Source organism: Monodon monoceros, unplaced genomic scaffold (genome assembly GCF_005190385.1).
Source record: "Monodon monoceros isolate NGI ecotype Baffin Bay Population unplaced genomic scaffold, NGI_Narwhal_1 Super_Scaffold_18, whole genome shotgun sequence".
NCBI classification, from domain to species: Eukaryota; Metazoa; Chordata; class Mammalia; order Artiodactyla; family Monodontidae; genus Monodon; species Monodon monoceros.
In genome coordinates, this window is record NW_021703774.1 from 48,180,738 (window position 1) to 48,194,635 (window position 13,898).

Consider the following 13,898-nt stretch of genomic DNA (forward strand, 5'->3'; position numbering starts at 1 on the left):
CAACCCAAGAAAGAGAGAGGCAGTGATGTGCTTTTTATTTAGCTTTCAGCATGCCCAGAGCCCTTTAGCAGCAGGCAATAAAACAAAACTCATTTCCGCTTAATTGAATTTTTCTTCATCTCACGGTTTCCAATTTCTAAAGTGCAATGTTTAAAAGTGAGCCTCCTCGGTCCTTCCAGACCCTGCTGGCTGAGGAGGTATGGTCATTACTTCCATGGCTATAACCAAGTTGTCGTTATAGTGAGTGGCGTGCGGGAGCGGGGGCGTGCGGGAGGGGGGCCGGATGGTGCCCTGTCACACAGCAGCAGCTTTTGCTAAGCTGAAGCCTTAAACCCCTCCAGCCAGGAGGCAGTTGTTTCAGAATAACCAGCTCGAGCTTCAGAGACTGTAATGTCTTTTGTTTGTCAGATTTCTTATACTTCTTGCAAAGTGAACTTCATTGTGAAGATCTAACGGCCCCCAGGGATCTTACCAGATTTCATGTTTTACATTGGCCAAAACAAACAAACAAACAAACAAAACACCTTATTGAAAGACACTGCTAAATGCTTTTCTTCTGTCTTAATTTTATCCTCTTTCCCTGGTGTTTCATGGTATTAGTTTGCAGGAGTAATGTTATCAATGTGGTAGTTGATTTTCATTTTATATTTATAACTGTCAGATGAGGCAAGAAAGAGGAAGCACAAGGACAGAAAAGAGTTGGCCTCAGGGTGCACAGCAAGTCCCTGAAAGGGCCGGGATCCAGGCTTCCCCACAATGCGATTTACCCAGTGGCCAGCTTAGCCTTTGCATTTGGTATTTCCTCCACGGTCTTACTACTTTTCAGCAAACATAGATTCTTCCATAGCCCCACAGATCCCGTTTTTGCTTATATCAGTTACCATTGGAAACTTGGGCTTGTTTTTGTTTTTTTTAAATATTATTCATTTGCTCCTGGATTCAGAAGCCTCCTACCCTCAGGTCCATCAGCCAAGCACTGCAGATAACAGTTGCTAGTAAACAGCTCTCCTAGAGCCAAAGACAGGTCCAAATATTGTCAACGCCTCCAGAAGGTCTCATCTTGTTTTTAAAATTCATCCGTGTCATTTCGCAAAGGGGAAAACAGCTTCCGTGTAACACCTTATACATCAATAACAGACTACTGAGCGATAGAGGAGTGCCTGGACCCGAATCTCAGGGTAGTTCTGTTCTTCTCCATCCCTGAGCCTCAGAAAAGGCAAGGAACTGTCTTGGCCTGCGGCTCATTGGTGGCACCAGCCCATACATAACACTAATCCCACTTGCAAGGAGATCCACTTAAAATCTGAGACCGATTGTGACTGTGCTTCTAAATGCAGCACCAGTGTTTGCTGCTCTCTGGCGAGGTGGCCCTGGGGAACTTAAATCCAGCTCTCCTGGCTTTCTGACCAGGGCTCACTCAAGAGCTCTCCCAGCTAGCCAACCCCACCAAACCAAAGGAGCTCCTCCCGACATCATGATGTCACCTGCACTATTCACTGGGTTCCCTGAGAGACTCCTGTTATTGTATGAATGAGGAAGGCCTCCCATTTCTCCTGCCAGTGAATAGGGAGTGAGCATGATTAACCCATCTAAAAAACAAAAACTGGTCGATTTCATCTGGTCTCCAAAAGCAGTGCTACACAGGGGGATGTTCCCCCTTAAAGAGCCTGCTCTCATGGTACTGCACTCGCCAAAAATACGAAGCGCCATGAGATACTACTCCAAGTAATCAAGCTGAGATAGTGGTCTGGGTGGGGCGGTTTTTAACTGGTTTTAACCCAGCAGTCTTTCTCCTGTGTTTTGTAAGCAGCCTGCTAAGAACAGTGAGCTTAAGAAGCTGTCCTCCAAAAAGATGGACACACGACTTGTTACCTTGTGTTTGTGTCTCCATCCCCACCCCGAATAGTCACATTATTGGGGAATTCCCCATAGCACAGAATTGGCCAGGCTTAATACGCCATCATCCCTGCACCTGGAACCTCCGGCAGAGGGCCGACATTTGCAGACTCCCCAAGCAAAAAATCACAACAATCGAGCACATCAAAAAATAAGGGTACACTACAAAATTGATCAGAGAACAAAGATGGGCTGAAGGCTGACCCAGGAATTTACTGACCATATATTTTAAAGAAGCTTCACTGACCGTAGTTTAGTCCTGAAAGGAGTTTACAAAAGATGAAGCATCCAAAAAAGGAAGTGTTTATCTCTTCCTTTAGTCTGCCTACCTTACACCTAAATCTTTGCGGTCCTCAAAACCATTCCCGGAAGGAAGGGTCCTTAGGTGCTTTGGCCCCATCACTTGCTGTGAAAGAAAGGCAATACCATCTTACCCTTACCCACTCTGCTGATCTTGTTTAAGAGAATGGGAGGCCAGAAGAAGCAAACCACCATTTCCCAAGGGGACTGGAATAAATTCCACCTGGCTATATCCAGTATGCACATGGAGAGCTTCCTGATGGACAGATGTGTGGCATAAAGTGGGACTTGTAGCACCATTCGCAACAGTATTTCCTGTAGAAGTGCAGTCTGTTGCAGAGACAGCAGCTCATAAAGCAGGGGTTGCCCTTGCCCTTGCCTCAGGCTTGGTGATGGGCTACTGCAGACCCGCAAGCTGAGAGTCTCTGCACTGCCACTGGCTGGAGAGCTCTGCCTTTCTGAGTGCAGAACTGGAGCAACCCAGGGCCTGGCATGAGTCCAGCCAGCAACCCAGAGGGATGCAGCCAAGGACCATTTGGAACCCTTTGGACAATTTTAGGGCTGCTCCCTAAATGATTCCTCCCAACCAAGATAGGCCAAGAAGCATTGCTAGTACTCGGAAGAGGCCAAGACTGTCCTCCAATTGAGTCAACTAGCACAGCAGAGAAAGCTCACATTTTTAAAGGGCTGAGGAGGGTTGGCTGCAGGTGAGCGGGGGCGGGTGGAGTTACAAGCTCATCTAAACCAAGTCCCTCAAAAGAGACACAATGTCATTTCGCCCTACCGGATGAGAACTCTGGGAGACTGGCATCTGCTGACTTGGCTAAACAGACTGCACTTTGGAATCCAAACGTCTACAAATGTTTTCACTGATTGTCGTTCTGTTCTCTCCATATTTTAGCTTTGATCATTTTGGAACCCACAGCCTGTCTTGTGGAATAAATAATACAGGCAAATTTAAAAGGCACATTGTGTACCGGGGGACTTGTCATGCAGTCGCTGTGATGGTCCAGGGCCACTCAGCTCCAGCCTCAGAGTCACCTGCAATGAAAAGCACTTCTTGCCGTCAGGGATTCAGTGATATAGATGGGATTTCGTAAAAACCAAAACTGACCAAATGGTCTCCGGCATGTATTTCTGGGTAAGGAAGAAGTCATATTTTTCACAGCAAAAAAAAAGTAGGAGGGAGCATGTTTTCAACATCGAACTCTGGCCATCAAAGTTTTCCACTGACCTTTAATAAGTGACTTTTTATTTTGAAAATTAGGGTTCAATAAAGGTGGTCCAGAAATCACTTTTATCAATACTCAAGGGCCGTGATGCCTCTACCTCAGAAATCTCGGTTCTGGTGAGAGCAGTGGTTCGGGGGGGCATGATGAGACACTCCAATTGCAGCAGAGTTCCCAAAGAGCAAGGTGGCCTGACACAGTCATGCCGTCAACCAAGCACTGTGCAGCCAAAGCCTGTAAGCAGGGCGGGGGAGGAGCCAACAAGCCAGCACCCTAGCGCTCTGGGCTCTGTGCCCCTGTGCTGTGTTCTGAGACGAGGCTGCTCTCCCACCACTTCCCAGGAAAACAAGCCCTAGTGGGGTCTCGCGACCTCCCCGGGATCGGCAGAGGACTTCCATTGAAAATAATGGAAATTCACATTGGCGCGCTTTTGATCCTTAAAAGGCAAGTCTCTTTTGATCCTTGAAGATATTCTGTCAAGCCAGAGGACGGGTAGGGTGGGGAGGAGAGGTGCTTAAAAAGGAGGATGATCCATTTCATCGAGCCAAGAGGCTGGGCTAGTTGGAAAGTCGGGATAGCCTACACTGCTTCCTGTGGAGATGTCAGAGGTGGGTCCCCCAGCCATGGCTCTCAGCGTCTGGCTTACTCCCTGCCCTGCATGCGCAATGATGCCCAAATTACTGTCCACTGTGTAATCCAGCCCATTGAGCAAAGGAGCGTGGGATGGCAGGGACGAGATGGAGGATGGAGACTGGGGGATTCCATAGGGGCTCCCATCCCTCAAGTCCTGATAGGATTGTCCTGTCCCGTCCATGGAGAAGCTCCCATTCATTAACTGTCCGCCTGTAACGTCCCCCACGTTGCCATAAATCCTATTGGTGTGGCCAAGTTCTGAGAGAATTTGATCCTCTGTGGACAAAAGAACGGAGATTTATTGTCAGCCGCCAGGACTCCGGTGGTCCCCTGTTCTTCACAACCTAGGAATACACACGACCAGGAAAGAAGCCCAAGCATGAGCCAGACGCCAACACGTCAGCCTGGCATCCAGAGACTGACCCACATCAAGGGGGAAAAAACAGAACCCACACCTGCAGAGACCAAACGCCCAGGTCCCAGAAGGCTGGACAAATGTTTGGTGAGTTTGTTGGTCCCATGTGTGCTCAGGTATGAAGATGCCTACACTGAGGAATACGAACGCCTGAGGTTTGGTGGGTCATATGTTCTCCACATCACAAATGGAAGAAACTCTGTACTAACAAGATTTCATCTAAAAGTTTTCAAGCTGAGAAAAGTGCTTGGTTCAGTTAGTTGGGAAACAAGCAGGCCCATGCGGTCAGGGGGGCTGAGGACCTCTCTAAGACATGTGTACAAAAGCCTTCTGGTCTACCTGGGAAAGAGGTTCAATATTAAAGTACTTGGTTTCTCTGTCTACCAATAAGCTCTTCACTGGGGACAAAGTATTGGACTGATTAAGGCAAATGACCTTCTTGTTTTATGAAGAATTTCATTAAGGGGATCTAATGGAACCTTTGCCACCCGGAAGAATTCCTCTCTCCAACCGAGGTGAGCAATTTTAGTCTTAAGAAAAAGAAGATTATATAATTACCTGGAGAGACCAATGACATGTCAACCTGGGGACCCACCTGCACCCAACAGAAAGGAGCTATGAAACAAGACTTAACAATCCTGTATGTTCCAGACATTGATTTCAGCAGCTTAGAGGAGATTAAGTGGCTTTCCCCCTCCCCCGCCAAGAGGCCTGGAAGGTGAGCATAGGGCCCTTGAACCCTCCCCAAGGCCCCACGGGCAGACCTCTGGGCTGGGCTACAGTCCTCTCAGGACATCACGGTCCTGGCGGGCAGCTCATGCCATCTGCTGCCCCACAGACTTCCTTTCTATTCCCACCTGGGCCTGTGCATCCATTCCTACCAAGGCCACCCCAGAGTGGACTTCAACACCCATCCCTTCTGACGACCTGCCCTAGGCTATCCCTCACCCCACCCATAAAAATGAAGAGGGGGAGGGGAGTCATGCCCTTTAGAGGGGGCAGGGGTTGAAGGCTCAGCTCCACTGTAAAACGGCCATTACCTGGCCTTTTGCCTACACCTGTCATCCTGTGCGACCAGGGCCCTCTGTGGGAGCCACAGGCTCCCTAAAGGGGATGGTCGTGTCTTCCAAGTGTGAAAATGTGCTGAGCTTTCCCCAAACACATTCACAGTCAGTTGTGTTCATGGATCCCCAAGAACACTGTGAGGTGGGCAAGGATGTGGTTATTCCCCATTTATAGATGGGGAAACTGAGGCTCGAGAGAAGTGAATCCGTTTGACAGAGCCATAACCGGAAGCCAGATTTCTGATCCCCCAGCTCAGGACTCTTCCCTTCGCCCCACAACAGAAGACCTTCCACATTTGAGGACTCATTGCATGAGAACCGTTATGGCTACCTGCAAACAACCGAAGGATCCAAAACATGCAGCCATTTGCAACTTTGCTGACGCACAAATTTGAATATAGCGCATGCAGCAAAGCGCGTGCGCTGGACCGGATGACAGGAGCGGTGGGGGAAGGGATTTCAGAATGAGGCCGGTCCCCGCCTCACGTGCACTCACAGTACTGACTTCCCGGGGCAAAGGGCCCGTTCAGCACATCCTCCCACCGCCAGGAGAGGAGGGCGCTCACTCTAGAGGGTCACGGGAGGGAGGCCAGTGCCCCGGCCGAGGGGAGAAGTGCAGGAGCGGGGGCTCAGGGTGCAGGCAGAGACACCGCTGTCCTGCACAGCTGCGTGGGCTGGTGAGGGAGCCCCGGGCCGCAGGCAAGGAGGGGAGGCCTTGGGGCCCATGGGCCTGGGAACCCGGCTTCCATGTGTCCGCAGCAGAGCTCTGGTTTCCTCTGCCCTGTCCCCTCTGGAAGGGCCACTACCCTTTCCCCCCTGCCCTTTACCCCAAGTTGCAGGGAGGGCTGTGTTCGGGAGGGAGGTGGCCAGGCCTCCAGAAAGACCCCTCGTGAGCATCGGGGATGAGTTTCCCAGGGGCCTCTCCTAGGGCCTGGGCCTCACCCCGGCAGCCCTGCTCACCTCGGAAGCTCAGCTCACTGTCACTAACCCCACAGTCCTCTGCCGAGCTCTCCTTCTCCTGTTTGCTGCCTCCCCGGCTCCTCTTGACGCTCTTATAGAACTGCCCCCAGCGGTGCCGCCCCGCGTCCTTCTTCAGCCGCTTTTCCTTGGCCCTTCTGTTCTGAAACCAAACCTGCCACACAAGCACAAGGGACAATCTCGGGGGGCGTCCACCACGAACCCAAAGCCCCCCAGGGTCCCCGAGACAAAAGACAAAGACCGAAGCCTCAGCAGAGCTCAGGGCAAGGAATGGGACGTGCCCACCACTCCCCCTGCCTGGGCCTCAGGAACCTGTCTCTGATTCAGCAAATTTCCGGGGCTTGTGGCCCTGAGCCCAACTCCCCCAGGGGATCAGTGACACCGTTGATGAGGTGCCATGGTTACCACTCCCGAAGCCTCCCTCACGTGGAGGGCACAGATGCAGGAACCCGCAGGACAGCCTCCACCCCTGCCCCAGGACCGGCCTGGGTGGCGCCGGGCCTGGGATCCCCAGTCAGCAAAGGAGGCCCGGGGGCCAGGGTGGCCGGTGTCTCACCTGTACGACCCTCATGTCCAGGCCTGTCTCCGAGGACAGCTGCTCCCTCACGTGCCGGGCAGGCTTAGGGGAGTTCTTGTAGGCGTTCTTCAATGTCTCCAGCTGCTTCGCCGTGATGGTGGTCCGGGGTCGCTTAGCTCCGGCCTCTGAGTCATCTGCAATGAAAACCACTTCTTACTGGGTCCAGCCCATCTGAAGCAGCTGGGTCTCAACCTGCCTTCCTCCTATTGCCTGCTATGGGCAAGAGTGTGGGAAAATGGGGGAATACCAAAGGGGCGTGGTCCCAAACCCCAGGGAGCCCACAGGCCCTCTGAGTCACTGAAAAGTGAGGACCATGTCCTCCTTGCCTCAGCTCCCTGCCTCTCCCCTGCCAGCCCAGCCACACAGGGGCTTTCCTCAGACTGAAGGTGTACCATTCCATGCGTTTCCCCATCATGACAAACACTCTGCCTGGCCAACCATGTGAGTTACTGCCAAAGCTGCAAAGGTGAAGGAGTCAGAATGAAGTCTGTGCTCTGGGCTGCCCCAGATGCCTGCCCCTCCTCCCATCAGGAAGGTCCATTCCCCCAGGTCCCACCCACGGCTTCGCTGCCTTTCCACAGCCCTGGGCTCACAGCAGGGGTGACCTGTACGTTCACTCTTCACCTAAGCAGTGTTCATATATTATGGGTCAGAGCCCACTAGTGTGAAGTCAATTTAGTTGATCGCAAACTAAGAGAGGAAATAAAATGGATGGGATGGAGTGAGATGGGATGGGTTGGGATGGGATGGACGAGGCAGATGAGAGCAAGTATTGTTTCATGAAACTTGATCAATGCTTGCTGTATGAATATGTGTGCTGAGTTGAAACATAAAATGAGCCTCTTACTGTAGATCATAGTCAAAATTTTTGGAAAAACACTGGTCTGAAGAGTGTTCAGGACAACATGCTGACTGATCAACTGTCTTCAGTGGATTTTGAGCATCAAGTTCCTGTGGGTCAAAGGCTGTTTATTCTCAGTCAGAGTCAGGCACAGAGAGAGGCACTGGGTGTAAGTGGTTTGCTCCTCTCCCAGCACTTAGACTTACTTCCGTTCTCTGCCTAGCACCCCCGGAGTCAAGCAAGAGGGAATGGGCAGCTGCGTCTGGCCCTCTGGGTTCTCTGTGCCCCTCCCACATGTGTACTTTGAAGGGGGTCTGCTCCATGCCTATCTTCCTACCTTTCTTCCTTCCCACCCAAGAAAACCCTCTCTTAGGAACAACAATAAAAATAGCTAATGTTTATTAAGTGTTTACTGTGTGCCTGGTGTTGATCTAAGAGCTTTATGTGCCTATGAACCTCACAACAATTCTAAAAGGTTTTTCTTGGAGTCAGAAGACCTGGGTTCACCATTCTCATTGAGTGAGTGACGTGGGCAAGTCCCCTCGCCCCTCTGAAGCCTGGGTGGGTGGCACGTTGTAGGATTAAGTCATCCTTAATGACAGTAAGCCCAGGCTCACACTACGATCAATCGTGCACACAGCGGAGGGGGGACAAGGCCCCCAGTCCTCTCTCCTCCTTGGGCTGTTTTCTTCCCCAGCAGAGCACTGTCATCCTCAAAGCCCACCACTCAATTCCCTCCCTGGGGTCCTGGACACAGGACCAGGAGGAAGGATTCCAGAGCCACTGAGGCACATGCACTGAGGAAAACCTCCAAAATTCTTTAAATTCTGTTGTTAGGAATCACTCCCGTCTGCCCGTATTTATAGAGATAAGAGCATGACAGAACTTGATGCAAATACGAAACAGTGCACTTTAAAAATATCCATACGGTCTTTACGTACAAAATTTGAAATAATGAAACCACCAAAAATTTTTTCAATTCATCGAGAATTGCTTAATTTCAAAATAGGTTGGCCTAGTGCATTAGAGATTGTTCTCACCACGGCCAGATGGCAGCGCCACTGGACAAACCCCTGTCATCCTGGGCTGGTGGCCCCTTGGTTCCGCATGCCTGGCTACGTACGCGGAACTTTCTTCTTGCGATTATGGGGACTATTATGCTGTTATTTTAACATTCACTGTTATTATAATTTAAAATCTTTTTTATATCCTATAACAATATCATCCAAGTATTCATTAAGTAGCGGTGGCAGTGCTCGTGCTGAAAAATGTACCCGAAAATCAATAACTTTGGTACGGAAGTTAAATGTGATAAAATGCTATGAGGAAGGCCAAGCAAGACCATGATACCCTACGCTGTTAATTTAGGAGAGAGCATCTGGGAGAGACTGAGATAGTGCTGAGAAAATAAAAAGTAGCATTAAGGCAAAGATACACTTCACTGGTTATGGATTTATGTGCTCCCAGGATACATGCCCGCCCCTCGACTTTTTACATTAATTCCTATGGGAAAATTAGTCTTAAAATATGTTAGTTTTGAATTATGCAGGGTCTCCTAGCACTTGTCCCTGGCATAAAATGCCACCTCATTATATTGAAAATGCAAATATCCAGGGAGACTAACAAATGAACAAAGTCATTCACACCAAGACACAAATAGCTGATATTCAGTCTTTTGGGTAGCACCAGCGAGGGAACCTAAGCCTGAAAGAGGGCTTAGATTAGCAAGGGAGGAATTAAAACATAAAAAGAGAGAGCCAAATGCCCCACAGCAGACCAACGCCCCTGCTGCACCAAGGAGCACCCAGATTTCAAGGGATGGAGTGGCCGCTGCCTCACTGACAGCCAGAGGCAGGAGGAACGGACCAGAAACACTGTGTAAGCCCCAGCTGCTGGCAAACCTACAACAGATCTCACCTACTGTTTGCATTTCTTTTCCACGTTGGTCTCTCCCTCGTGGAACGTCCCATTCCACAAGTGTCAGCCTCTGGAAACCTCAGGACACAGCCCTATGTGACAGGCGCTCTGACCCACCCCTATGGAGCTGAGATGCCGAGGCTCAACCAGGTACACAACTTGCCGGGGGAACCCCCAAGTTAGTGCATGACCCGGCAGAGATGCCCACCAACCTCTGAGGCCAAATTCAGTGTCTTTCCACCATCCTACAGAGGTCTGCTGCGAGGCAAAGCATCCTCGATAAGAGCGTTAGCCCCACTGGGTCATTCTTGCCTCCCCAGCTGGTCTCCCCTTTCTCTCGACCCATCCACAGCAGCAGTGGACGCCGGGCTGCACGTGCTCAGGGTCTAAAGGAGGCCTCTGACTGCGAGAAGCAGCCACTGGCCCTGGGGGTGGCCTGCATCCTTGGGGTCTCTGGTGAAGGGCATCAGAGTTGCACAGGCAGCCTGGGCTCTCTGAGTCCATCTGCGCTGAGGGTTTGTCTCTAATCTTCTGTGACACCATAAACGACTCCAAAGTAACTGCACCGAGTGAGCTTTAAGGGGCCAGAGCAGATTAATACATTAAGGCAAAGAGCCTGGGAGCAGGTTTGCAGAGGCCCCAGAAAGAGGAGAAGAGACTGAAGGCGGTCCATGTCAAACGCCAGAACTCTGGGGGTGGGGGCAGAAGAGAGAGGAGGCCCTGCCGCGCTGTCCCTCCCAGCCTGAGCTCGGTTCCCGCGGCCTCACCAACACAAACCCTTGAACTGCATTTGTTAGCAAAAGACTAATTTCTCCATGCATTGATCGTATCTATACAATATATATGTGGGGACCGAGGAAAGACCTGGAAGGAGATACATGAAATTGTTGTTCCTTTGTTTTTTCATCAAGCCCAGAGCCGTCAACAAAAGTGTTCCGCAGTGACACCCTGAGTCGAAATAAACTCTAGTCAAAGGCAAATGACCTTGGATGTTTCACGAGTTTGTGCGCCTGAGATTCCCAGGTTGGCTTTGGCCAAATGCCATATTCAGGTGGAGGGCACAGCGGTGAGTGAGAAGCCTGAGGTGAGGCTGCAGGAGGTGCGGAGTCAGGCTTGGCTTCCCTGCGTGGAGCGCTGGGGAATTGGGGGGAGGGGTCCGAGCCCTCTCCAGGCCCTGGGAAGGCCCAGCAAAGACCTAGGGCTGCCCAGCAGCAAGGCCTTGGAGGGCAGGAGCCGCTGCTGCCCAGGCCGCCCCTGTGAAGGCAGGCTTTCCAGGGTGGTTACTAAAGGCTGGGGCCTGACAGCAGCCTCAGCCTGTGCTGCGGGCTTCTGTGCAGACCCTGCACAGGGCCCTGAGGTGGCCAGGGAAGGGTGGCGGGGTGCACGGGAGCAGATGGTTGAGATAGTTGGGTCTCCCTGAACGAGGAGACTGGCTGAGCATCTGCTCCCATGTGAGGGGCTTGGGAGACACAAGAGTCGTCACCCCTAAGTCCCTGCCCTCGAGAAGCCCACAGTCTGAGAGGGGAAACACAATACAGTTAACTGAAAACCGAGCTGACCCGTTCCAAGGGTGACCTAGGCCAACGCCAGGGCTCCTGCTGACCGAAGCCTCTGAGGTGCAGAGGTAAATGTGCACCCCGATATGTGAAACTGATGTGCAGCTCCACTGCAGACGGAGCACCCTCCCAGCCCCGCCCCAAGCGAGAGGCCTCGGGATGATAGGCACAAGGTCCTCAGCCAACGTGCTGGCGCGCGAGACAGGCAGGCGCTCAGCGGCCGGAAACCGGTTGATGCTTCAGTGGAGCAGCAAGTGCCAAGGGCTGGGGGCTGGGGGTTCCCCCTCCCTGCAGGCATCTGGGAAGGTTCTAGAGGAGGCAGGGGGCGAGCAGGGCTCCGAGGGGTGGGCAGCCCGGACTCAGGCAGGACAGGGGGCACGGCCGGCACGGAGGCCGGGGGGAGGGGCCGTGCTCATTACCGTTCTGCTTGGCCGTCTCGTAGTCCTCCTTGCACACCAGCCGTCCGTCCTCCATGAGGTAGAACTCGTCCCCCGTGGCCAGCTGCCGGTTACAGATGATGCAGGCGAAGCAGTGCAGGTGGTAGACGAAGTCCTGCGCCTTCCTGACCACCTGGGTCGGGGGGATGCCCTGCTGGCAGGCCGTGCATTTCGTGCCGAAGCGCCTGTAAGGGCAGCGTGGCGTGAAAAGATTAGAGCGCGCGGCAGGGAGGCGGGGTCTGGCTTGCGCGCACTTTTCATCTGTCCCTCCTCCACCCCACCACTCCGGGGGGTCCATGGGCCTCCACCCCTGGGCCACCCAACTGTCCGATTAACAGCTCGTCAGTTCACCCAGGGCTGTAGGATTTTCCAGGTCCCACTGAGCAGGCAGCTTCACCCTCTGCCTCCTGGTTTCTTCAGCTTGACGGTGAGGCCTAGAGGACCAGCCCCACGGGGCAACTGTGTGCACCCATGTGCATAAAGCATCAGGCGAAACGCCTCTTCCCGTGCTCCCCACGGGAGAGGCCCGTGTGGCTGGGACACGCCACACGCCAGGGTCCACCCGGGGCTCCAGAGAAATCACACTTCGGCCGCAGAGCGGGCCTCTCACGATGGGTTCTCTCTCCTGCCTCTCCCCTCCATCCGGCAGACACCAAACCCTCCGTAGCAGACTCCGTCCCCTTCCCACGCACAGCCCCTGAGATGTGAGCCCGGGAATCTGCGTTTTATACCCCTGCCACCATTCGAGGTGCGGGGCCTGCAGACCTCAGTTTGAAAAATGCTACCTCAGACCTCTTCCCATCAATCCCTTTCTGGAGCAGCACCGAGGCAAGAGGAAGGTGCCCACCACCCAGGCCCAAGATTGGGAAAAGAAGAGAAGTAGACTCATTGCAACTATAGTCTAGCTGGGTCATTTAAGCCCCGTTCCCTGTCCTGGCCATACACACAGAGCCACGCCAGTGGTCGTAGAGGCCAGAGGGGAATTGGGGGCCAGTGCAGATGTGACAATGAAGCGGAGGTGCGTGGGGGGCTCTGCTGCAGGAGGGAGGTGGGGGGGTTGGGGAGGAAGGGGCAGAGTTTAAAACAGCAATCAACCTAATTATTCATGACATTTCACACAGCAGAACTTTATCTTCTTCAGGATGAAAGACTTTGCCTAATGGATCTGGGGAAGGTTTGATTTTAATGGTCCTTTTAACTAATGCTTATAGGCAGCCTGATTTCCCCTGAAAGGACAGTACATATTTCATCCCCATTAATACCAAATAAATTAATTATGGTCATGGCTATCATGATGAATCCCAGATTAATGCAGAATGATGGGTCTCTTGTGCAGTAATGATACCTGCCGGGGGCTGCAGGGGCCTGGAGCAGGCACGGCCAGCTGCGGCTTCAGCCCTGTCCCGGGGCCATGGGGTCACAGAGAGAAGTGGGGCTCTCTAAGTCTAGATGGGTAACCCCAAAAGAGCCAGGAGCGTGGCCCCAGGGACTGCTCTTCTGAGACGAGATCTGAGGAGGGTGTCGGGGTGTGAGGGCCTGAGCTGTTTGGCTCGGAAGGACCCCAGGCTTCTGAACTCCTGGAATGCCCCTCGGTTTTGTGAGGACGGTGGCATGCATGGGAGCAGGCCTCTTTAGAGCAGGTTTCTCAGCCCGGAGCTCAGGACGGGCTCTGTTAACTACCCCTGAGTTTTTTCAAAACTGTGCATCAGGAGGAGGGGCCTGGACTTTCAACACATTTTCAAAGGGTTTCAAGGGTTTCACCAGATTTCAAGTCCAGGACTCAGAAAAGTAGAGATCAAGTTTGTTGAAAAATAAATCAGTGAATAAAGAACCATGATTTTAGAGATTATGCAAGGAGGTGGCTAAATCTGAGAATGGAGAACAGTCTACTGTCAGTCCTAGATGGTTCTGAACCTCCCAGACAGAGCACAGGTGAGAACCAGGCTGCTTCCACAGCTGCTGTCCAACCATGCTGCCTGTATTAGAGAGGAAGGCAGGCTGGCCCAGCGTGTGTGTGTGTGTGTGTGTGTGTGTGTGTGTGTGTGTGTGTGTGTG

The 13,898-nt window shown here is 52.4% G+C and overlaps 1 protein-coding gene across 1 annotated transcript in view; it reads right to left on the minus strand.

Annotated features, from left to right (window-relative positions):
• Positions 1 to 3,476: 3,476 nt before the first annotated feature.
• LHX4 (LIM homeobox 4) overlaps positions 3,477 to 13,898 on the minus strand; it is a 43,306-nt gene continuing 32,884 nt past the window's right edge. The window contains exons 3-6 of the mRNA XM_029229860.1: positions 11,826 to 12,028; positions 7,072 to 7,226; positions 6,498 to 6,669; positions 3,477 to 4,334 (exon numbers count right to left, since the gene is read on the minus strand). Of these exons, the coding sequence (XP_029085693.1) occupies positions 3,940 to 4,334; positions 6,498 to 6,669; positions 7,072 to 7,226; positions 11,826 to 12,028 (925 nt within the window). The 3' untranslated portion in view covers positions 3,477 to 3,939. The remainder of the gene's footprint in view (positions 4,335 to 6,497; positions 6,670 to 7,071; positions 7,227 to 11,825; positions 12,029 to 13,898) is intronic.